Raw genomic sequence first — 23,832 nt, 5'->3', positions numbered from 1 at the left:
ATATATCTCTCATACAGGGGCGGACTGACCATTTGGAAACTCGGGCATTGCCCGAGGGCCTGGGGTCTGTAGGGGGCCCCATGAGATGCCCCTGGTACCTTTTTCAAAGGCTTTTTGAGTTTGGGCAAGGACACAGGGGCCCCATGATCCCCTATTGCCCAGGGGCCCCATGAGTTGTAAGTCTGCCCCTGCTCTCATATATACCTCATATACATCTCACATAATGACTGAAATATATACCTCACACATATAATGGATGCCCCGTGATATCAATACATGTGCCTATATACCTCGTATACAGCTCACACATCATATAATGACTGAAATATATACCTCGTATACAGCTCATGTATACGTCATATACAGATCACACATCATATAATGGCTGCCCTGTGATATCAATGTACCTATACACCTCATATACCTCACACATATAATGGCTGCCTCGTGTACCAATAAACATAAATCATACATTGTCTGAAATATATACATCGTACATCATATACTGCATGATATATACATTGCTCCAAAACATTAAAGGAAGACTTTGAAACCCCATCAGACCTCAATGGGGACAAATCTGTTGGATCTCTATACTGACATGGACGGGGTGATGTGTTAGGAACGTAAGGACGCCCCATCGTTTCATTGGAAATGAAAATGATCGACCTACAGAGGACTGAATTCACAGACACCCCGAAAATCAAAGTGAAGAAATGATGCAGCAGACGAGTCCATGTTGGTGAAATGTCATTGCAGCAACTCAGAATGGTCCTCAGTAGTCTGTGTGGCCCCCACGTGCTTGTATACATGCCTGACAATGTCGGGGGAGGCTCCTAATGAGACCACGGATGGTCTCCTGGAGGAGGGCTCTGAGGAAGAGGCAAGTCCTCGAAACGCGTCAGCCTTTTGGATGTCTATACTCCCTATTACGGACTGTTACTCAGCGCGGTGTTGACCCAGCTGTTCTTTATGATGTGCCTTGACTATATTGTTGTTTGTGAGTACAACACATACTTTATTTTTTATTAAACATTTTTAATGGTAATACACTAGGCCTGTGCGCCCTCTGTTTTTTCTTTCCTCATTCGTGCTTGTATGCATGCCTGACAACGTCGGGGGAGGATCTTAATGAGACCACGGATGGTCTTCTGGAGGATTTCCTCCCAGATCTGGACCAGGGCATCACTGAGCTCCTGGACAGTCTGAGGTGCAACCTGGCGGCGTTGGATGGACCGAAATATGACATCCCAGAGGGGTGCTATTGGATTTTGGTCAGGGGAGCGTCGGGGCCATTCTATGGTATCAATTCCTTCATCCTCCAGGAACTGCCTGCATACGCTCCCCACATGAGGCCGGGCATTGTCATGCACCAGGAGGAACCCAGGACCCGCCGCACCAGGAGGACCCCAGGACCCGCCGCACCAGGAGGACCCCAGGACCCGCCGCACCAGGAGGACCCCAGGACCCGCCGCACCAGGAGGAACCCAGGACCCGCCGCACCAGGAGGAACCCAGGACCCGCCACACCAGGAGGAACCCAGGACCCACCGCACCAGCAGGAACCCAGGACCCACCGCACCAGCAGGAACCCAGGACCCACTGGACCAGAAGGAACCCAGGACTCTACGCACCAGTGAAGGGTCTGACAATGGGTCCAAGAACTTCATCCCGATACATAATAGCAGTCAGGGTGCCATTGTCTATCTTGTAGAGGTCTTTGTGTCCCTCCATGGATATTCCTCCCCAGACCATCACTGACCCACCACCAAAACGGTCATGCTGAACCATGTTACAGGCAGCAGAACGTTCTCCATGGCTTCTCCAGACCCTTTCCCATCTGTCACATGTGCACAGGGGGAACCTGCTCTCATCTGTGGAAAGCACAGGACGTCAGTGGTGGACCTGCCAATTCTGGTGTTCAATGGCAAATACCAATCCAGCTCTATGGTGCCGGGCAGTGAGCACAGGGCCCACTAGAAGTTGTCGGGCCCTCAGGCCACCCTCATGAAGTCGGTTTCTGATTGTTTGGTCAGAGACATTCACACCAGTGGCCTGCTGGAGGTCATTTTGTAGGGCTCATCTTGTTCCTGCTTGCATGGTTCAGCATGACCCTTTTGGTGTTGGTGGTGGGTCAGTGATGGTGCGTAGAGTCCTGAGTTCCTCCTGGTGCATGACAATGCCCGGCCTCGTGTGGTGAGAGTATGGAGGCAGTTCCTGGAGGATGAAGGAATTGATACCATTGAATGGCCCCCACGCTCACCTGACCTACAGTACGTAATGGAGATGATGGGGGGTGGTGGTTTGTAGTCTGATCCTAGGGTGGCAACGCTGCTCCTCCCTAGACACAGTGCAGTGAGCGTTGTCACCTTAGGACAGAAAGTGTGCACAGCCATCGCATCTAAAGACCCGTAGGCTGCAATCTATTAATTTCTGTAAGTACAATGCGTTGCCTTCTTTTTTTTTTTTTTCCTCTCCTGAGTGTAGTCAGCATTGGATTACAATGACCCTCAAACACAGAACATCACAAAGTGGATTATCTAGAATTTCAGCTGCTTGCAATTCAATGAACACATGCTTGTTATTCCAGCGCGCGCCCCCGGTGTCCTTGCCGGATGTGTTAATGGCATTAAAACCTTTTCCAGATCGCATCCACGCGGCAGCGTCAGAACGCCGAGTATTTATCAATCCTGCTGCTCGCCCTTTTTACTAATAACCATCATACACCCATCGCTCACATCATACAGAGGGAGGTGGGCAGGGGATCCGCTGTGTTTAGTTCTGGGTGGAGTAAGGAGGGGTTAGAGCCCCGATCAGGTGTTTACAGAAAAGAATTCAACAAAAGATATACCCTTGGTCTGGACAAACGAGGAAAGCCCCGGCTGGCACAAGTCTTGTGGGCGAAGCGAGTCACAGAGCGATACAGTATCAGCGTTTAAAAAATCTTTTATGTCCTCTATGGGAAGGAGACGTGGCCCGCTGTCCTCTACGGGAAGGAGACGCGGCCCGCTGTCCTCTACGGGAAGGAGACGCGGCCCGCTGTCCTCTACGGGAAGGAGACGCGGCCCGCTGTCCTCTACGGGAAGGAGACGCGGCCCGCTGTCCTCTACGGGAAGGAGACGCGGCCCGCTGTCCTCTACGGGAAGGAGAAGCGGCCCGCTGTCCTCTACGGGAAGGAGACGCGGCCCGCTGTCCTCTACGGGAAGGAGACGCGGCCCGCTGTCCTCTACGGGAAGGAGACGCGGCCCGCTGTCCTCTACGGGAAGGAGACGCGGCCCGCTGTCCTCTACGGGAAGGATACACAGGCCGCTGTCCTCTATGGGAAGGATACACGGTCCGCTGTCCTCTATGGGAAGGATACGCGGCCCGCTGTCCTCTATGGGAAGGATACGCGGCCCGCTGTCCTCTACGGGAAGGAGACGCGGCCCGCTGTCCTCTACGGGAAGGAGACGCGGCCCGCTGTCCTCTACGGGAAGGAGACGTGGCCCGCTGTCCTCTACGGGAAGGAGACGCGGCCCGCTGTCCTCTACGGGAAGGGTACACGGGCCGCTGTCCTCTATGGGAAGGGTACACGGGCCGCTGTCCTCTATGGGAAGGGTACACGGGCCGCTGTCCTCTATGGGAAGGATACGCGGCCCGCTGTCCTCTACGGGAAGGATACGCGGCCCGCTGTCCTCTACGGGAAGGATACGCGGCCCGCTGTCCTCTACGGGAAGGAGACGCGGCCCGCTGTCCTCTACGGGAAGGAGACGCGGCCCGCTGTCCTCTACGGGAAGGAGACGCGGCCCGCTGTCCTCTATGGGAAGGAGAATGTAAATGGTGCGCCTGTTCATTTACACCGGACCAGTACCGGGACAGGGTCGTACAGGGCAAGGATTCAGAATTGCACCCCCCCGCCCCTCCCTCACTGTTAAAACATGCTTTGGAATGTGTGTAGTGCCCTGTGTCTATTCTTTGCCCTCTTGGTCACCTGTGCCTGGGGCAGCTGTCCCTCCGGTCCACCCCTCGTCCCAACCCTGCACCTGACTGCCATTTGATCCGCTAGATGGATGGGGAACAGCTCCCGCATCAGCCAGATGCAGGAATTATATGTGTCCGTTTACATCCGCCTCCCCATAGAGAACAATGGATGGTCCGATTGGATATTTTTAAAGAGTTACATTGTTCCAGCTTGGACAAGCTATGTATATACCAGAGTGTAGTAGGGGTGGAGTAGTGGTGTTGTACAGGTATAATAGCGGTGTAGAAGTGGTGGAGTAGCGGTGTTGTACAGGTATAGCAGCGGTGTAGTAGGGGTGGAGTAGTGGTGTTGTACAGCTATAGTAGCGGTGTAGAAGGGGTGGAGTAGCGGTGTTGTACAGGTATAGTAGGGGTGGAGTAGTGGTGTAGTATGGCTACAGTAACGGTATAGTAGTAGTGTAGAAGGGGTGGAGTAGCGGTGTTGTACAGGTATAGTAGCGGTGTAGTAGGGGTGGAGTATGGCTACAGTAACGGTATAGTAGTAGTGTAGTAGGGGTGGAGTAGTGGTGTTGTACAGGTGGAGTAGTGGTGTTGTACAGGTGGAGTAGGGGTGGAGTAGAGGTGTTGTACAGGTATAGTAGCGGTGTAGTAGGGGTGGAGTAGCGGTGTTGTACAGGTGTAGTAGGGGTGGAGTAGCAGTGTTGTACAGGTATAGTAGGGGTGGAGTAGCGGTGTAGTAGGGGTGGGGTAGAGATGTTGTACAGGTATAGTAGCGGTGTAGTAGGGGTGGAGTAGCGGTGTTGTACAGGTGTAGTAGGGGTGGGGTAGCAGTGTAGTACAGGTATAGTAATAGTTTAGTACAGCTATAGTAACGGTATAGTAGTAGTGTAGTAGAGGTGTCTACTCCAGTGATTTCCAGCTTCTAGGGATCCCACAGGTCTGGTATATACAGTACATAGTTGGTCCAAGCTGGAACAATGGAACTATGTATAATATACATACCTGGAATTTTTCTTAAGCCCCGGGGTGACCTTTAGAAGTCGCCTTCCCAGGGGGCAGCTGGGGTGACCTTTAGAAGTCGCCTTTCCAGGGGGCAGCTGGGGTGATCTGCTGCTGTTGTCTTCCAAGGAGGCAGCTGGGGTGACCTACTGCTGTCGCCTTCCAGGGAGGCAGCTGGGGTGACCTGCTGCTGTCGCCTTCTCAGGAGGCAGCTGGGGTGACCTGCTGCTGTCGCCTTCTCAGGAGGCAGCTGGGGTGACCTGCTGCTGTCGCCTTCTCAGGAGGCAGCTGGGGTGACCTGCTGCTGTCGCCTTCTCAGGAGGCAGCTGAAGTGACCTGCTGCTGTCGCCTTCTCAGGAGGCAGCTGGGGTGACCTGCTGCTGTCGCCTTCTCAGGAGGCAGCTGGGGTGACCTGCTGCTGTCGCCTTCTCAGGAGGCAGCTGAAGTGACCTGCTGCTGTCGCCTTCTCAGGAGGCAGCTGGGGTGACCTTCAGATGTTGCCTTCCCAGGAGGCAGCTGGGGTAACATGTTGATGTCGCCTTCCAAGGGGGCAGCTGGGGTGACCTTCAGATGTCGCCTTCCAAGGGGGCAGCTGGGGTGACCTTCAGATGTCGCCTTCCCAGGAGGCAGCTGGGGTGACCTTCAGATGTTGCCTTCCCAGGAGGCAGCTGGGGTAACATGTTGATGTCGCCTTCCAAGGGGGCAGCTGGGGTGACCTTCATATGTCGCCTTCCCAGGAGGCAGCTGGGGTGACCTGCTGATGTCGCCTTCCCAGGAGGCAGCTGTGGTGACCTTCAGATATCGCCTTCCCAGGAGGCAGCTGGGGTGACCTGCTGATGTCGCCTTCCCAGGGGGCAGCTGGGGTGACCTTCAGATGTCGCCTTCCCAGGGGGCAGCTGGGGTGACCTGCTGATGTCGCCTTCCCAGGGGGCAGCTGGGGTGAACTTCAGATGTTGCCTTCCCAGGGGGCAGCTGGGGTGACCTGCTGATGTCGCCTTCCCAGGAGGAAGCTGGGGTGACCTGCTGATGTCGCCTTCCCAGGAGGAAGCTGGGGTGACCTTCAGATGTTGCCTTCCGAGGAGGAAGTTGGGGTGACCTGATGATGTAGCCTTCCCAGGAGGCAGCTGGGTTGACCTTCAGATGTCGCCTTCCCAGGGGGCAGCTGGGGTGACCTTCAGATGTTGCCTTCCCAGGGGGCAGCTGGGTTGGCCTTCAGATGTTGCTTTCCAAGGGGGCAGCTGGAGTGACCTTCAGATGTTGCCTTCCCAGGAGGAAGCTGGGGTGACCTGCTGATGTAGCCTTCCCAGGCGTTCCCGCAGCCAGTCAGTACATCACTAGTGTGTCTCTGCAGTGACTTAGGGGGGTCTACTTCTAAAACATTCACTGTACTGTCTTCAGCATTCACAGGGATCCATGAAGGTTTGCCATATTGTTTGTAATATGATTATCTTCTATGATCATCAGCTCCATCTAGTGGCCATAATGCAGTATTTATTTTTTTTAATTTCAGGAAAATACCTCATTATGGCCAATAGATGGAGCTGTTTTTCATAGGAAATAATCAAACAATACAGCAGCGGGTTTGGTATTATTTATTTATTTAGTTTACATCTTTAATCATGTATTTATTTATAAGTGGCCATTTAGATTTGACATCATGCAGTAGAAGGGAGGGGTCCATGCATTGTGAAGGTGTGCCCCACCCTCCCCCCTGGACCCCACGTTCAGTTCTACCCCCTCCAGCGGTGTCATTATTCGCTCTTGTGAATGCAATCCTTTGACAATCCTTGTGTCAGAATTCGGAGAGACACCTCGTTCCCCGTTCTGTCTAACAGATACAAATGTTTCCCACCCTCAGACGGGGACTTTTCTATATTTAGCGGTTTGCAATTCCACACGTGTCAGCTGCGGAGAAGTGGAGATCCGCCAGGCTGTCTGTACTAATGGCTCTCAGACAAGGGATGGGGGGGGGGGAGGGGGCTGTCGGTACCTCTGCAGTGACAGCGCTGTGTAGAAAGCCGCACTCTCTGTGAGCTGGACCGCATCCATCTAGTGGGTGCCAGAGCTCACCCTCCAATCACTCTGGCTGTGACAGCTCCCTGTTCTATACAGACATGGAGGAGAGGAGCGCGGGAGGTGCAGGAAGAGCGCGGGATGTGCAGGACGAGCGCGGGATGTGCAGGACGAGCGCGGGATGTGCAGGATGAGCGCAGAAGGAGCGCGAGATGCGTGGGATGTGCAGGATGAGCGTGGGATGTGCAGGATGAGCGTGGGATGTGCAGGATGAGCGCAGAAGGAGCGCGAGATGCGTGGGATGTGCAGGATGAGCGCAGAAGGAGCGCGAGATGCGTGGGATGTGCAGGATGAGCGTGGGATGTGCAGGACGAGCGTGGGATGTGCAGGATGAGCGCAGAAGGAGCGCGAGATGCGTGGGATGTGCAGGGCGAGCGTAGGATGTGCAGGATGAGCACAGAAGGAGCGCGAGATGCGCGGGATGTGCAGGAACAGCGTGGGATGTGCAGAAGGAGCCCAAGATGTACAGGAAAAGCACGGGATGTGCAGGAAGAGCTTGGGATGTGCAGAAAGAGCCAAGGTTTCACAAAATTATTTATCCATACAAAGGCATACATCTAAAAGCTGGGCTCCAGCAACTAGGAGGCCCTGGTGATGTATCCTTCCCAGGGGGCGGCTGGGAGGCCCTGGTGATGTAGCCTTTCCAGGGGGCGCCTGGGAGGCCCTGGTGATGTAGCCTTCCCAGGGGGCGCCTGGGAGGCCCTGGTGATGTAGCCTTCCCAGGGGGCGCCTGGGAGGCCCTGGTGATGTAGCTTTCCCAGGGGGCGCCTGGGAGGCCCTGGTGATGTAGCCTTCCCAGGGGGCGGCTGGGAGGCCCTGGTGATGTAGCATTTCCAGGGGATAGCTGGGGATGCCTGCACATCCCGCTGTGTGTAGGTAATGCATCACCAGGGCTTCCCAACTGCCCCCTGGGCAGACTACATCACCAGAACCCTATAGCTGCTTCTGGAAAGGCTTAATTACCATTTCCTCCTAGTTGCCCTTGAAAAGGCTATATCACCAGGGCCCCCTCAGCCGCTGCCAGGAAGGCTACATCACCAATGCCTCCAAGCTATCTCCTGGGAAGGCTACATCACCAGTGCATCTTAGCTGCCCCCTGGAAAGGCTACATCATCAGTACCTCCCCGATGCTCTGTGGGAAGGCTACATTACCAAGGCCTCCTAGCTGCCCCCTAGGAAGGCTACGTCACCAGTGCCTCCCTGTTGCTCTGTGGGAAGGTACATCACCAGGGCCTCCTAGCTGCCCCCTTGGAAGCCTACGTCACCAGTGCCTCTCTGCTGCTCTGTGGGAAGGTACATCAACAGGACCTCTTAGCTGCCCCATGGGAAGGCTACATCATCAGTGCCTCCCTGCTGCTCTGTGGGAAGGTACATCATCAGGACCTCTTAGCTGCCCCATGGGAAGGCTACATCACCAGGGCCTCCTAGCTGCCCCCTTGGAAGCCTACATCATCAGTGCCTCCCTGCTGCTCTGTGGGAAGGTACATCACCAGGGCCTCCTAGCTGCCCCCTTGGAAGCCTACGTCACCAGTGCCTCTCTGCTGCTCTGTGGGAAGGTACATCATCAGGACCTCTTAGCTGCCCCATGGAAAGGCTACATCACCAGGGCCTGCCTGCTGCTCCTGATAAGGCTACATCACCAGGGCCTCCTAGCTGCCCCCAGAGAAGACTACATCATCTATGTATACTCTACAATTTGAGTCAAGGCAACCTTTCCCAGCACCAATGTTTTCCCTCAGAGCAGAGGACAACAGGGGACACTTTTTGTACATCCATTTGTTTCACCTTAAACTCATATTTAGGAAGTACCAGGGAACATGATGCCATTCTGCAGCCCCTCATCCTCAAACCACCCCCCTCACTTACCAGAAGGGAGTGGTTCTGCTTCCTGCAGAATTCTGTATATATTTGAACTCAGCTCCGCCCACACAACCACATCATCCATTCACAGATCCATTCACAGAGATCATGAATGGAAAGACCACAAGTCCTATTGGCCACCATGGCAGAGGGACTGGTAGTTCTCCCGGGAACACAGCCGTGGTGACATCACTGCACTCATAGTCCTTGGATTGATTTTTCTTCCAATGTGTTTTTATTGAAACATTTTTAACAAAAGTTACATATCAGTACAATGAGTAACATGGCGTAGCGCAATGATTACTTCCTCCATCTCCGCAACCAATAGTCTGTCGTCTGCATTGGACACTGATTGTGATTTCAATGCTTTGCAGGCCCCAGTGCAACCATTGGAGGTGTGTTGAGAAGACCGGCCACTTAGTGCACAGGTAAGTACCTTGGGTGACCGGTCTACGCAACAGGAAATGCGTCCTCAAGCACAGATGGAAGCAATTCCTAAAAACTGGGGATGTACTGTAGGACCTGGGAGCATCTTAGAGGAAAATTTCACTCTTTGTAAAACATTAATACATGCACATTTTTTTTTTTATTTTTGCACATTGGATGAAATTTTAGATGCTCCTTTCTCCTCACTTCTTTAGGAATATCTTCCATCTGTGCATGAATCAGCATTTCCTGTTGTGTAGACCGGTCACCCAAGGAGGTTATCTGTGCACTAAGTGGCCGGTCTTCTCAACACACCTCCAATGGTTCTGTATGGAACACCAATGTCACATCGGGTCCTGACTCCTTCCAGGGCCGTCTTAATGAATGCACACACCTAGCCACTGCCCAGGGGCCCCAGGTGCATGGGGGTCCCATGATCTGGGCTAGCACAAGGGGTGCTGTGTTGGAAGGGGAGCACTGGGGATTTGGCTGCTTGTGCCACTCTTTGACAGGAGCAACTGCAATGTCACTCCTGTCAGAAGGACTGATGCTGGAGAGTGGAAGGGGCGGAAGAGAGCCAGCACTGAGACTGAGAACTCACCTCAGTCTCAGCATGGGAGAGGAAGGAGAAGCTGCCTTCACTGTAGGTGGTCTGTGAGTACAGGGGGGGTGGGCACATCTCTGATGTAAGGAGACACTGTGATGGGAACACCTGAAGTATATAGACACTGTGATTGGGACACCAAAGGGATGGGGACACCTGATGGGTGGAGACACCTGATGTACATGGACACTGTGATGGGGACACCTGATGTATATGGACACTGTGATGGGGACACCTGATGTATATGGACGCTGTGATGGGAACACCTGATGTATACACTGTAATGGGGACACCTGATGTATACGGACAGTGTGGTGGGGACACCCGATGGATGGGGACACCTGATGTATACGGACACTGTAATGGGGACACCCGATGGATGGGGACACCTGATGTATACGGACACTGTAATGGGGACACCCGATGGATGGGGACACCTGATGTATATGGACACTGTAATGGGGACACCCGATGGATGGGGACACCTGATGTATATGGACACTGTAATGGGGACACCCGATGGATGGGGACACCTGATGTATATGGACACTGTAATGGGGACACCCGATGGATGGGGACACCTGATGTATATGGACACTGTAATGGGGACACCTGATGTATATGGACACTGTGATAGGGACACCTGATGGATGGGGAAACCTGATGTATATGGACTTTGTGATGGGGACATCTGATGTACTGTATATGGACCCTGTGCTGGGGACACCTGATGGATGGGGACACCTGATGTACATGGACACTGTCATGGGGATACCTCATGGATGGGGACACCTAAAGTATATGGATACTGTGATGGGGACATCTGATGGATGGGGACACCTGATGTATATGGACACTGTGATGGGGACGCCTGATGGATGGGGACACCTGATGTATATGGACACTGTGATGGGGACACCTGATGTATATAGACACTGTGATTGGGACACCTGATGTATATGGACACTGTGATGGTGACAAGGTCCTCTGGCTTCCAAAGCAAAAAGGTCAAAGTGCCCCCTCCCTGCATGAGCTGTAATCTGCTTCAGCAATATTGGTTGCAGGTCCGGCCTTTTCTGCCTCAGTGGTCGCCCCTTCTGCCTCAGACCGGCCCTGGTTGGGGGAGGGGGTTCTATTTGCAAAACAGGCCCAATTAGTTTGTTTGCTAATAAAGTCATGAGTAATATGCACATTGTTCTGTGTTCCAGTGAATGGGAATGTGTTCAGGAATGAATATTTCTGGTTCCACCTGCAGATTCGGCCACAAACAAGGAACTCCGGCCCAACACTCTTTATTTTTCCCGGTTCATTTCCTATTGGAAAATATTTTGGACAGATAAGATAACCAAGGTTGTCTCCGGACTTTATCTGAGTTCCATGATTTCTCTCCACTCCCAAGTATCAATATCTATGAGGTGTGATGATCCATTCTGATGCCAAATGCAAGTGACGTCATCTGATGTGACATCATCGTGGGTGTGGCCTGATCTAGATTTCCGTACAAACGTTGATTTTGTTGCTCTCCCCCAAGATGAACTCCAGGCAAACAGCTGATTACACAGATGTTCTACATATACCGGAGCTGCTTTACCCGCTTTGCATTTCTGTCTATCCAGTCCTCAGGTTTACACAGCTCTGCAGCACGGATCTGTCTGGCAGGGCAGGAGAGACCTGATTTTCCTCTGCTGCAGTCCAATATCACTAGTTGGTCTAGAGAAGCTACAGACTGATGAGCTCAAATCTCTATCGCTTCGTTCTTTCCTCCTATCAGGTTGTTCCTTGTGAGCATTGAAGCACAACTGACTGGCTCCTTGGGATGCGTCACCCTCTCCCAGGCTGAGCTCTGCTGTACAAGAGGCTGAATCTACTCCCTCCTAACACCTATGCTGACTAACCTGCATACCCATTTTCAGCCCGCTCTGGTCCGGTCACATGATCCGCCTCCCCTGTGTCAGGGCGGAAGAGGGAGTACCAACAGCAGATGGGCCCCTGAAGCCTATGGGTGACACCACCGCTCCTGGATTTCTCCGCTGTTGTCGGAGTGCTCTCTCTCCTCTCCCCTGCAGCAGCCGCTGGCTGACACAGGGGAGCCGGGATCACATGACCAGTGTAAGCTGGAATCCCATTTGAACTGTGAAAGCATTGCAAGCACCCACATTTGCTATTACCCTTTTGTAGTCCCTGTATAGCAGAGCTCAGATTGGGAGATGGTGAAGCAGCCCAAGGAGCCAATCGGTTGTGGTTCAGCCGCTGGCCGACACGGGATCATGTAACTGGACTGGAGCGGGCTGAGAATAGGTAAGTATCTTTGTTACACAGGTAAGTCAGCATAGGTATTCAGGGTGGGGTGCATTTTTAACCTCTTGGCGCCGGCCGCACGCAAATGTGCGGCCTCCCGGTGTCTGGGCCCTGACGCAGAGCGGCTGCACATTTGCATGCAATTGAGAAAAACATATGTGCTGAGAGCATGCGCCCTGCGCGCTCCCAGCACACATGTCTGGTACTCACGGAAAGGTCCCGATCTCTTGCGATCGGGACCTTTCCCGATCATGTGATGGTGAATCACAGCGGTCACATGACCCTAAAACCCCGCCTCCGGGCTTCTGAAACCCTTAAAGGGCACCGGCGCCAAGGGGTTTAGGATAATTAGCTGTAATTCTACTTTAAAGTGGTTGTAAACCCTCTATATCCCCAGTGAAGAGACTGTCCTCAGGTGATACACAGAGAAGAAACAATCCTATATAAGTTGTACCTGTTTATCTGCACTCTTCTCTTATTTACATCCCTTCAAAGTATTGAATTTATACAGCTTGTCTGAGAGTTCAGAAAACAGTGAAGAGCCGAAAGTACACACTGCAGAGCTCAGTGAGGAGAGCTCTGGGAGGTGATTGGAGGGAAGAGATACACACCCCTCCACACAGCACACAGGAACAGAGCTGAGGCTGTCCATTTGCTGGAGCTCTCTCCCGTCACCATTTTTCTCTTGGTGTCAGGAAAACTTTTCAGAAGTGACTCGTGCTGATAGCAGAGGAAGGAGGCAGCAGACAGAAATGAGACTAATGCCGGCCATAGACGGGTCGAAAATCGGCCGATTTTCGCACTGTTAGTGGGTTAATTGGTCGGCCGTTTTTCGGGCTTTTTGCACAGTTTTTTTATCGGTCATGTTGGAAAATTTGTGTCCGATTTTGACAATCAGCCGATTTTCCCGGCAATGATTTTGTTGGCCGATTTTTTTTTTACCGTTGGTGGTAAGGTCGGCCGAACGAATGACCAATTTTTCGTTTTTTTTTCTCCGAAAAATCGGCCAATGTCCGACCCGTCTATGGCCTGCATTAGCCCGGGTTCACAGTATGCAGGGTGGGACACCGCATATAATTCGCACAGGAATTGCACCGCATTCCTGTGCCAATTACATGCCAACGTCTGTGCGGTGCGATTTACAACATACATTTTGTATGGCTCAAATCGCATTGCATCCGCACCACAAAGGCGCAGGACCCTTTTTTTAAATCCGCACCTGAATCGCATCGAATGGGTGTTCTCACCCATGAGATGCGATTTCCAGCAATTGCGTCGCGTTTTGCAATCTGTTTCAGGGTGTCATTAATTTATCATTGACACCCGCACCAGATCGCATGAACGGGATGCTGTGCGGGAAACCCACAGGATTCGCAGCGTTTCCCTCACCGCATTGGTGTGAAACCGGCTTAGGAGTTAATTTACTAAAACTGGAGCACTCAGAATCCGGTACAGTTGTGCATGGCAGCCAATCAGCTTCTTCAACGAAGCTTTGACAATAAAACCTGGAAGCTGATTGGTTTCCATGCCAAGCTGCAGCTGCAGCTAATCAACCCCTTATTGCTCTGGACTGAGACAAGTACACACTATAGAGGGATGTGCTTTGTTCATATTTCATGTCTGAGGATTACAACCACATCAATGATTTACAGTGAAGGATTCCTCTCTGTTCTCATGATCATTGACACTCCACGAGGTGAGATCTTGCATGGTGCACCAGACCTAGGGAGACTGACACTTGTTTTGTGTTTCTTCCATTTGTGAATGATTGCACCAACTGTTGTCACCTTCTCACCAAGCTGCTTGGCCATAGTTTGGTAGCCCAGTCCAGCCTTGTGTAGGTCTACCATCTTGTCCCTGACATCCTTGGACAGCTCTTTGGTCTTTGCCATGGTGGAGAGTTTGGAATCTGATGGTTTGATGGCTCCTGTGGACAGGTGTCTTTTATACAGGTAACACAATGAGATGAGCAGCACTCCCTTTAAGAGACTGCTTCTAATCTCAGCTTGTTACCTGTATGAAAGACACCTGGGAGCCAGAAATCCTGCAGAATGATAGGGGATCAAATATTTATTTCCAGGGGCGGACTGACCATTTGGGAACTCGGGCACTGCCTAAGGGCACGGGTCAGTAGGGGGCCCCATGAGATGCCCCTGGTATCTGCATAGGCTTTTTTGGGTGTGGTTTGAGTGTGGGCAAGGACAGGGGCCCCATGATCCCCTATTGCTCAGGGGCCCCATGAGTTGTCAGTCCGCCCCTGCTTATTTCCCTCATGAACATACAGATCAGTCATCATTTGTTAGACGCCTTTCTGCTGAATTTGTTGTTGTATTCTGTCTCTCAGTGTTACACCGAACATTCCATTGTTAGACCGATCATTTCTTTGTGAGGGGCGAACATTCAGCATCAGCAGGGGAGCAAATACACATTTCCTTCACTGTATATCTTTTTTATCTCCCCGGAGAATTTAAGAGTCCGACCTTCTGACGCACAAACCTCATAACACAGAAGGTCTGAGACCCACCTCACAGACCCAACTACCCCGTCGCGTTAAAGGACTGCACCGCCGCTGCCTAATAACCAGCCAATCACTTTAGCCCTTCCGCATTGCATCACCGTGTCCCTTCAATAGCTGCGCACCTGGTATCTGTCCGAATGGTGGATGTCGTCTGTGGAGTGCGGCGAAGCCGTTGGCGATTCCCCTTCCCGCTTGATAGAAGCCGATAACAGCATTGACTGCGGAAGAGAAAAAAAAAGAAGATTAAAAAAAAAAAAAAAAAGAAGTAAAAAGGGAGGCGATGAAAATGTCAGACAAATTTGACAGAAGCCAGAATTTTCCCAAAGCTTTTATGTACTATTTTCGCGTGCACCCCGCGCGCTATTGTGCCGTTCCGCCTTTTCCAAACACAAAGCTCTTTTGATCATTTGTCTGAGCGGAACATCTATGGAGCATCTCCCGGCTCGATGGGGCATCAGCCAGCCAAGTGATCTCTCCCGAAGAATACCCATAAAAAGGAATTGATCTTTAGTTTGAATGCCATTAACCAGTACAGAGCGGTGTAATTACAGGTCCCAGGCAGATTAAACTCTCCTCCTCGCCTTTTCTCCGCCGTTTAACTACGGCTCCATCATAACTGCCGACCACGGGGCAGGAAAAGAGCAGAACGGGTTAGAATGAAATAAAAAAAGATCCAACAAAAGAGATAATAAATTCCGAGCGCAATATTGTTTTGTGAAAAATGGCCGGGAAGACGGGAAGTGGAACGTTATGTATTGGTTTTATTTTGAGAGCGGCCCTGGGAAGAGCACGAGGGCCCATTATTCCGGCATTCTTCCCGAGCGCCATGGAGATGACCTCTGGTAAGAAAAAAAAAAAAAAAAAGAAAAACGGGGCTAAACTAATCCCGCGGATGTCAATCTCCGGACCTCGTCTACATGTGCCTGCAGTTCAAATTAATAAACGGTCTATTTTTAAATTGTGTGGAAACCACTTCAGTTCTAAAGACCCGGCTCGCATGCTAAGTACGGGGAGGTCCCTGCCAAGTCGCACCGGCCCTGACTCAGCCGGGAACGGCGTCCACCGCTGACCGCCATTGACCGGGCGAGACACTAGGCAAAGGGCGAGACTGCAGGCCTGACCTTACAGCTCAGAAAACCCCGGAATTGACTATCAGGCTTCAGGAAATCCCTGAGAGTAATTATATCGACACCTCAACGTCAGTGGAAGCATTGGGCTACTTACTGTATACAACACAATTCTACCCAGTAACAATAATACAATGAAAATAATAATTCTAATATTGGCCAGAGACACTGACCATTGTGGTGTTATCTGACATTGGGGGTCAGTGGGAAGAATGTCCCTTACATTGGGGGTCAGTGGGAAGAATGTCCCTTACATTGGGGGTCAGTGGGAAGAATGTCCCTTACATTGGGGGTCAGTGGGAAGAATGTCCCTTACATTGGTGGTCAGTAGGAAGAATGTCCCGTACATTGGTGATCGGTGGGAAGAATGTCCCTTACATTGGTGGTCAGTGGGAAGAATGTCCCTTACATTGGGGGTCAGTGGGAAGAATGTCCCTTACATTGGGGGTCAGTGGGAAGAATGTCCCTTAAATTGGGGGGTCGGTGGGAAGAATGTCCCTTACATTGGGGGTTCGGTGGGAAGAATGTCCCTTACATTGGTGGTCAGTAGGAAGAAAGTCCCGTACATTGGTGGTCAGTGGGAAGAATGTCCCTTACATTGGTGGTCAGTGGGAAGAATGTCCCTTACATTGGGGGGTCGGTGGGAAGAATGTCCCTTACATTGGGGGGTCGGTGGGAAGAATGTCCCTTACATTGGTGGTCAGTGAGAAGAATGTCCCTTACATTGGGGGTCAGTGGGAAGAATGTCTCTTACATTGGGGGTCAGTGGGAAGAATGTCCCTTACATTGGAGGTCAGTGGGAAGAATGTCCCTTACATTGGGGGTCAGTGGGAAGAATGTCCCTTACATTGGGGGTCAGTGGGAAGAATGTCCCTTACATTGGTGGTCAGTGGGAAGAATGTCCCTTACATTGGGGGTCAGTGGGAAGAATGTCCCTTACATTGGTGGTCAGTGGGAAGAATGTCCCTTACATTGGGGGTCAGTGGGAAGAATGTCCCTTACATTGGTGGTCAGTGGGAAGAATGTCCCTTACATTGGGGGGTCGGTGGGAAGAATTGGGGGGTCGGTGGGAAGAATGTCCCTTACATTGGGGGGTCGGTGGGAAGAATGTCCCTTACATTGGTGGTCAGTAGGAAGAATGTCCCGTACATTGGTGATCGGTGGGAAGAATGTCCCGTACATTGGTGATCGGTGGGAAGAATGTCCCTTACATTGGTGGTCAGAGGGAAGAATGTCCCTTACATTGGTGGTCGGTGGGAAGAATGTCCCTTACATTGGGGGGTCGGTGGGAAGAATGTCCCTTACATTGGGGGGTCGGTGGGAAGAATGTCCCTTACATTGGTGATCGGTGGGAAGAATGTCCCTTACATTGGGGGTCGGTGGGAAGAATGTCCCTTACATTGGAGGTCGGTGGGAAGAATGTCCCTTACATTGGTGATCGGTGGGAAGAATGTCCCTTACATTGGGGGTCGGTGGGAAGAATGTCCCTTACATTGGAGGTCGGTGGGAAGAATGTCCCTTACATTGGAGGTCAGTGGGAAGAATGTCCCTTACATTGGGGGGGTCGGTGGGAAGAATGCCCCTTACATTGGAGGTCAGTGGGAAGAATGTCCCTTACATTGGGGGTCAATGGGAAGAATGTCCCTTACATTGGTGGTCAGTGGGAAGAATGTCCCTTACATTGGTGGTCAGTGGGAAGAATGTCCCTTACATTGGGGGTCAGTGGGAAGAATTTCCCTTACATTGGGGGTCAGTGGGAAGAATTTCCCTTACATTGGGGGGTCGGTGGGAAGAATTTCCCTTACCTTGGGGGTCGGTGGGAAGAATGTCTCTTACCTTGGTGGTCAGTGGGAAGAATGTCCCTTACATTGGGGGTCAGTGGGAAGAATGTCTCTTACACTGGGGGTCGGTGGGAAGAATGTCCCTTAAATTGGGGGTCAGTGAAGGGCCCAGGAGATTAGCACAGTCATGGTTATAGCATGTGTACCACCTTGTCCAGCTGTCATAGGATTTGGTGAGTGGTCAGGGGGAAGTAAAAACCTCAGATCAACTGCTTATTTTAACCACCCCTTTGCCACCTGTATGAATTTTAAAACAAGACCTCAGTGATCTCAGTAGCTGCAGGTGCTGTGGAGCAAATCATCCTCAAAGTTCAGAGTAGAAGCAATGAAGTTAAAATGCATTTACATTGGAGATAAGAAGGTGGGAAGAATGCTTAGTCACTGCTGGGGAAAGGGGCAGGTTAATCTGTGCTGGTTTATCACTGTTAGGAGGAGGACCAGGGAGAGCTGACCTGCTGATTGGATGCTGGGAGGAAGGAGCAGAGAGAGCTGAGCTGCTGATTGGATGCTTGGAGGGGGAGCAGGGGAGAGCTGAGCTGATGAGTCACTTCTGGGAGGGGGAGCAGGGAGAGCTGAGCTGCTGAGTCACTTCTGGGAGGGGGAGCAGGGAGAGCTGAGCTGCTGAGACACTTCCTGGATGGGGAGCAGGGAGAGCTGAGCTGCTGAGTCACTTCTGGGAGGGGGAGCAGGGAGAGCTGAGCTGATGAGTCACTTCTGGGGGGGGGGAGCAGGGAGAGCAAAGCTGCTGAGTTACTTCCGGGAGGGGGAGCATGAAGAGCTGAGCTGCTGAGTCACTTCTGGGAGGGGGAACATGGAGAGCTGAGCTGCTGAGTCACTTCTGGGATGGGGAGCAGGGAGAGCTGAGCTGATGAGTCACTTCTTGGGAGTGGGAACAGGGACAGCTAAGCTGCTGAGTCACTTCTGGGAGGGGGAGCAGGGAGAGCTGAGCTGATGAGTCACTTCTGGGAGGGGGAGCAGGGAGAGCAAAGCTGCTGAGTCACTTCCGGGAGGGGGAGCAGGGAGAGCTAAGGTGATGAGTCAATTCTGGGAGGGGGAGCAGGGAGAGCTAAGGTGATGAGTCACTTCTGGGAGGGAGAGCTGAGCTGCTGAGTCACTTCTGGGAGGGGGAGCAGGGATATTTAAGCTTCTGAGTCACTTCTGGGAGGGGAGCAGGGTGAGCTGAGATACTGAGTCACTTCTGGGAGGGGGAGCAGGGAGAGCTGAGCTGCTGAGCCACTTCTGGGAGGGGGAGCAGGGAGAGCTAAGCTTCTGAGTCACTTCTGGGGGGGGGGAGCAGGGAGAGCTGAGAATCTGAGTCACTTCTGGGAGGGGAAGCAGGGAGAGCTAAGCTGCTGAGGCATTGTTGGGGGATGGGGGACTGAGCTAAGCTGGTGGGTCATTACTGGGAGGAAGGTGCTGGGCTGCTGAGTCACTGCTGGGAGGGGGAGCAGGGAGAGCTGAGCTGCTGAGTCAATGTTGGGGGATGGGGGGCTGAGCTAAGCTGGTGGGTCATTACTGGGAGGGAGGAGCAGGTAAATCTAAGCTGCTGATGCATTGGAGGCACACAGGTGATATTTAAATATGAGATGCCACCTGTGGAGTGATGACTCTAAGCTGTGCAAACAACAGAACTGGCTGAGCAGAATTACAAATCCTTTGTCAATAAAAACAGTTGATATGTACAGTATGTGTTCGCCTGGAGGTCTGCTTTAAGATCATGTATGGACAATGGATGACCGGTCTGCTGGCTCTTGTGGTACCTCCGGAGGATCACACTGTACGCCTGACTGTTCGATGCCAACACCAGCAGAAAAAAAAAACCCTCCACCTCCATACATCACAGAAATGCGCGGCGCGGTGTCACGGCGTACAATCTTTCAGTGTACAAAAGCGATGAATAATTGTTATAACAGCGCACCTGGCCGCGACAGATTGCTAGGAAAAAGGTCACTCGCCTTTATAAAACCGAACGTTGTGTAAAAGAAAAAGCCGTAAATGTGTTTAAGGATTAAAAAATCAAAGCCAGAGTCGGCATTAAATCACAACTTCCCCCTCTGTTCACTCATTAAACATGGCCTCCTGGAAGGGAAGATGATGATTGGACGCTATAGGATCTTTAAAAAAAATAATTCACGGCTTCCTCACCCTTTAATATCGGAGTCGCCATCGGCTAATTCTTCCCTTAATGGCAACTCCGCCATAAATCCTGGCCGTGCCGAGCGCCGTTCTCACCTTCTCCGTCTGTCTTGGCAGCGATGAGTGTGAATCTCACGCCTGGATCGCATTACTGACATCCAATGACAGCCATCGCAATGCGTGCTGCCGGGGGTTCACAGCAACCAATCAGAAAAAATGGGGGCGAGGGGGTACCCCTCAGTGCTCACTGGCTGTAAAAGTTTAGGATGTAACCGTCTGCCAGGGGGATCGCTGAACATTGTACATGAGAGAGAAATGAGTGCTGCGAGCAACATGGGGGGTTCCTAAAGGAGAATATTGTTACAGAGCAGGGGCGGACTGACAACTCATGGGGCCCCCCGGGTAATAGGGGATCATGGGGCCCCTGTGTCCTTGCCCAAACTCAAAAAAGCCTATGGAAAAGGTACCAGGGGCATTTCATGGGGCCCCCTACTGCCACCGGGCCCTCGGGCAGTGGCCAAGTTTCCAAATGGTCAGACCCCCACTACACACCCAATACACCGCTACTACACCACTACAGCCCTACTACACACCTAATACACCGCTACTACACCACTACAACCGTACTACACACCCAATACATCGCTACTACACCACTACAACCCTACTACATACCCAATACACCACTACTACACCACTACAACCCTACTACATACCCAATACACCACTACTACACCACTACAACCCTACTACATACCCAATACACCACTACTACACCACTACAGCCCTACTACACACCTAATACACCGCTACTACTACAATACAACCCTACTACACACCCAATACATCGCTACTACACCACTACAGCCCTACTACACACCTAATACACCGCTACTACACCACTACAACCCTACTACACACCTAATACACCGCTACTACACCACTACAACCCTACTACATACCCAATACACCGCTACTACACCACTACAGCCCTACTACACACCTAATACACCGCTACTACTACAATACAACCCTACTACACACCCAATACATCGCTACTACACCACTACAGCCCTACTACACACCTAATACACCGCTACTACTACAATACAACCCTACTACACACCTAATACACCGCTACTACACCACTACAACCCTACTACACACCTAATACACCGCTACTACACCACTACAACCCTACTACATACCCAATACACCGCTACTACACACTACAACCCTACTACATACCCAATACACCGCTACTACACCACTACAACCCTACTACATACCCAATACACCACTACAACCCTACTACACAACTAATACACCGCTACTACTACACACCCAATACACCGCTACTACTACACACCCAATACACCACTACAACCCTACTACACACCTAATACACCGCTACTACTACACACACAATACACCGCTACTACTACAATACAACCATTCTACACACCTAATACATCGCTACTACTACAATACAACCCTACTACACACCTAATACATCGCTACTACTACAATACAACCCTACTACACACCTACTACACTGCTACTACACCACTACAACCCTACTACACAACAAATACACCGCTACTACTACACACACAATACACCTCCAATACAACCATTCTACACACCTAATACATCGCTACTACTACAATACAACCCTACTACACACCTAATACATCGCTACTACTACAATACAACCCTACTACACACCTAATACATCGCTACTACTACAATACACCCTACTACACACCTACTACACTGCTACTACACCACTACAACCCTACTACACACCTACTACACTGCTACTACACCAACCTACTACACACCTAATACACCCCATCATAATCTCCTCCATCATGATCTCCCTCCATCATCATCTCTCTCTCCATCATCATCTCCCCCCATCATCATCTCTCTCCATCATCATCATCTCACCCCCATCATCATCTCCCCCCATCATCAACTCCCTCCATCATCATCTCCCCTATCATCTCCCCTCATCATCATCTCCCCTCATCATCATCTCTCCGCATCATCATCTCCCCCCATCATCATCTCCCCCATCATCATCTCCCCCCATTATCATCTCCCCTCCATCATCATCTCCTCCATCATCACCTCCCCCATCATCATCTCCCCCCAATCATCATCTCCCTCCATCATTCATCTCCCCCCATCATCATCTTCCTCCATCATCATCTCCCCCCCATCATCATCTCCCCCATCATCCCAATCATCATCTCCCTCCATCATCAATCTCCCCCCATCATCATCTCCCCCCAATCATCATCTCCCCTCATCATCATCTCCCCGCATCATCATCTCCCCCCAATCATCATCTCACCCCATCATCATCTCCCTCCATCATCACCTCCCCCCATCATCATCTCCCCCATCATCACCTCCCCCCATCATCACCCCCCCCATCATCACCTCCCCCCATCATCATCCCCCCCCATCATCAGCTCCCCCATCATCACCTCCCCTCCATCATCATCTCCCCCAAATCATCATCTCCCCCCATCATCATCACCTCCTCCATCATCATCTCCCCTCCATCATCAATCTCCCCCCAATCATCATCTCCCCACATCATCATCTCCCTCCCATCATCATCTCCTTCCCATCATCCATCTCCCCCCATCATCAACTCCCCCCATCATCATCCCCCCCCCATCATCAGCTCCACCCCATCATCATCTCCTCCCTTCATCATCTCCCTCCATCATCATCTCCACCATCATCACCTCCCCCCATCATCATCCCCCCCATCATCACCTCCTCCATCATCATCTCCCCCCATCATCATCTCCCTCCATCATCATCCCCCCCATCATCATCTCCCCCATCATCACCTCCTCCATCATCATCTCCCCCCATCATCATCTCCCCCATCATCATCTCCCTCCATCATCACCTCCTCCATCATCACCTCCCCCCATCATCATCCCCCCCATCATCACCTCCCCCCATCATCATCCCCCCCCATCATCAGCTCCCCCCATCATCACCTCCCCTCCATCATCATCTCCCCCAAATCATCATCTCCCCCCATCATCATCACCTCCTCCATCATCATCTCCCCTCCATCATCATCTCCCCCCAATCATCATCTCCCCCCATCATCATCTCCCTCCCATCATCATCTCCTTCCCATCATCATCTCCCCCCATCATCACCTCCCCCCATCATCATCCCCCCCCATCATCAGCTCCCCCCATCATCATCTCCTCCCATCATCATCTCCCTCCATCATCATCTCCACCCATCATCACCTCCCCCCATCATCATCCCCCCCATCATCACCTCCTCCATCATCATCTCCCCCCATCATCATCTCCCTCCATCATCATCCCCCCCATCATCATCTCCCCCCATCATCACCTCCTCCATCATCATCTCCCCCCATCATCATCTCCCCCCATCATCATCTCCCCCATCATCATCTCCCTCCATCATCACCTCCTCCATCATCATCTCCCTCCATCATCATCCCCCCCATCATCATCTCCCCCATCATCATCTCCCTCCATCATCACCTCCTCCATCATCATCTCCCTCCATCATCATCCCCCCCATCATCATCTCCCCCCATCATCACCTCCTCCATCATCATCTCCCCCCATCATCATCTCCCCCCATCATCATCTCCCCCATCATCATCTCCCTCCATCATCATCTCCCCCCATCATCATCTCCCTCCATCATCATCTCCCTCCAGTGTTGAAATTCGGCCTTTAAAAATAAATAAACAAGTGCATCGTGGAAGGCAGGCCGTCATTTCAGACCATTAGGCGCGGAGTGTCGGTTTGTGATCGGCACAGTAAAGCAAACACACACTTTTTTTTTCTTTTTTAATATTATCCGCGTCGCCATCCATCAGCCGCGGCTGTCAGCAGAACAAATAGCGGTGTTTTCATGGGGCGATCCGGCCTGTTTTTATTCCGGCACAAAGTGTTTCCTGTCTGATGGT

At 51.7% G+C, this 23,832-nt stretch overlaps 1 protein-coding gene across 1 annotated transcript in view; it reads right to left on the bottom strand.

The window, feature by feature from the left end:
• Window positions 1-23,832, bottom strand: part of RNF220 (ring finger protein 220) — a gene marked incomplete at its 3' end in the record, with an annotated part of 181,596 nt that overhangs the window by 92,395 nt on the left and 65,369 nt on the right. Inside the window, exon 4 of the mRNA XM_089669555.1 lies at window positions 14,860-14,955. Within this exon, the coding sequence (XP_089525681.1) occupies window positions 14,860-14,955 (96 nt within the window). The remainder of the gene's footprint in view (window positions 1-14,859; window positions 14,956-23,832) is intronic.

Source organism: Staurois parvus, unplaced genomic scaffold (genome assembly GCF_062004578.1).
Source record: "Staurois parvus isolate SC_StPar_1 unplaced genomic scaffold, SC_StPar_1.0 ptg000079l, whole genome shotgun sequence".
Taxonomy (NCBI): domain Eukaryota; kingdom Metazoa; phylum Chordata; class Amphibia; order Anura; family Ranidae; genus Staurois; species Staurois parvus.
Note: the sequence above shows the minus strand (reverse complement) of the source record. Positions and strands in the feature narration are given on the sequence as shown.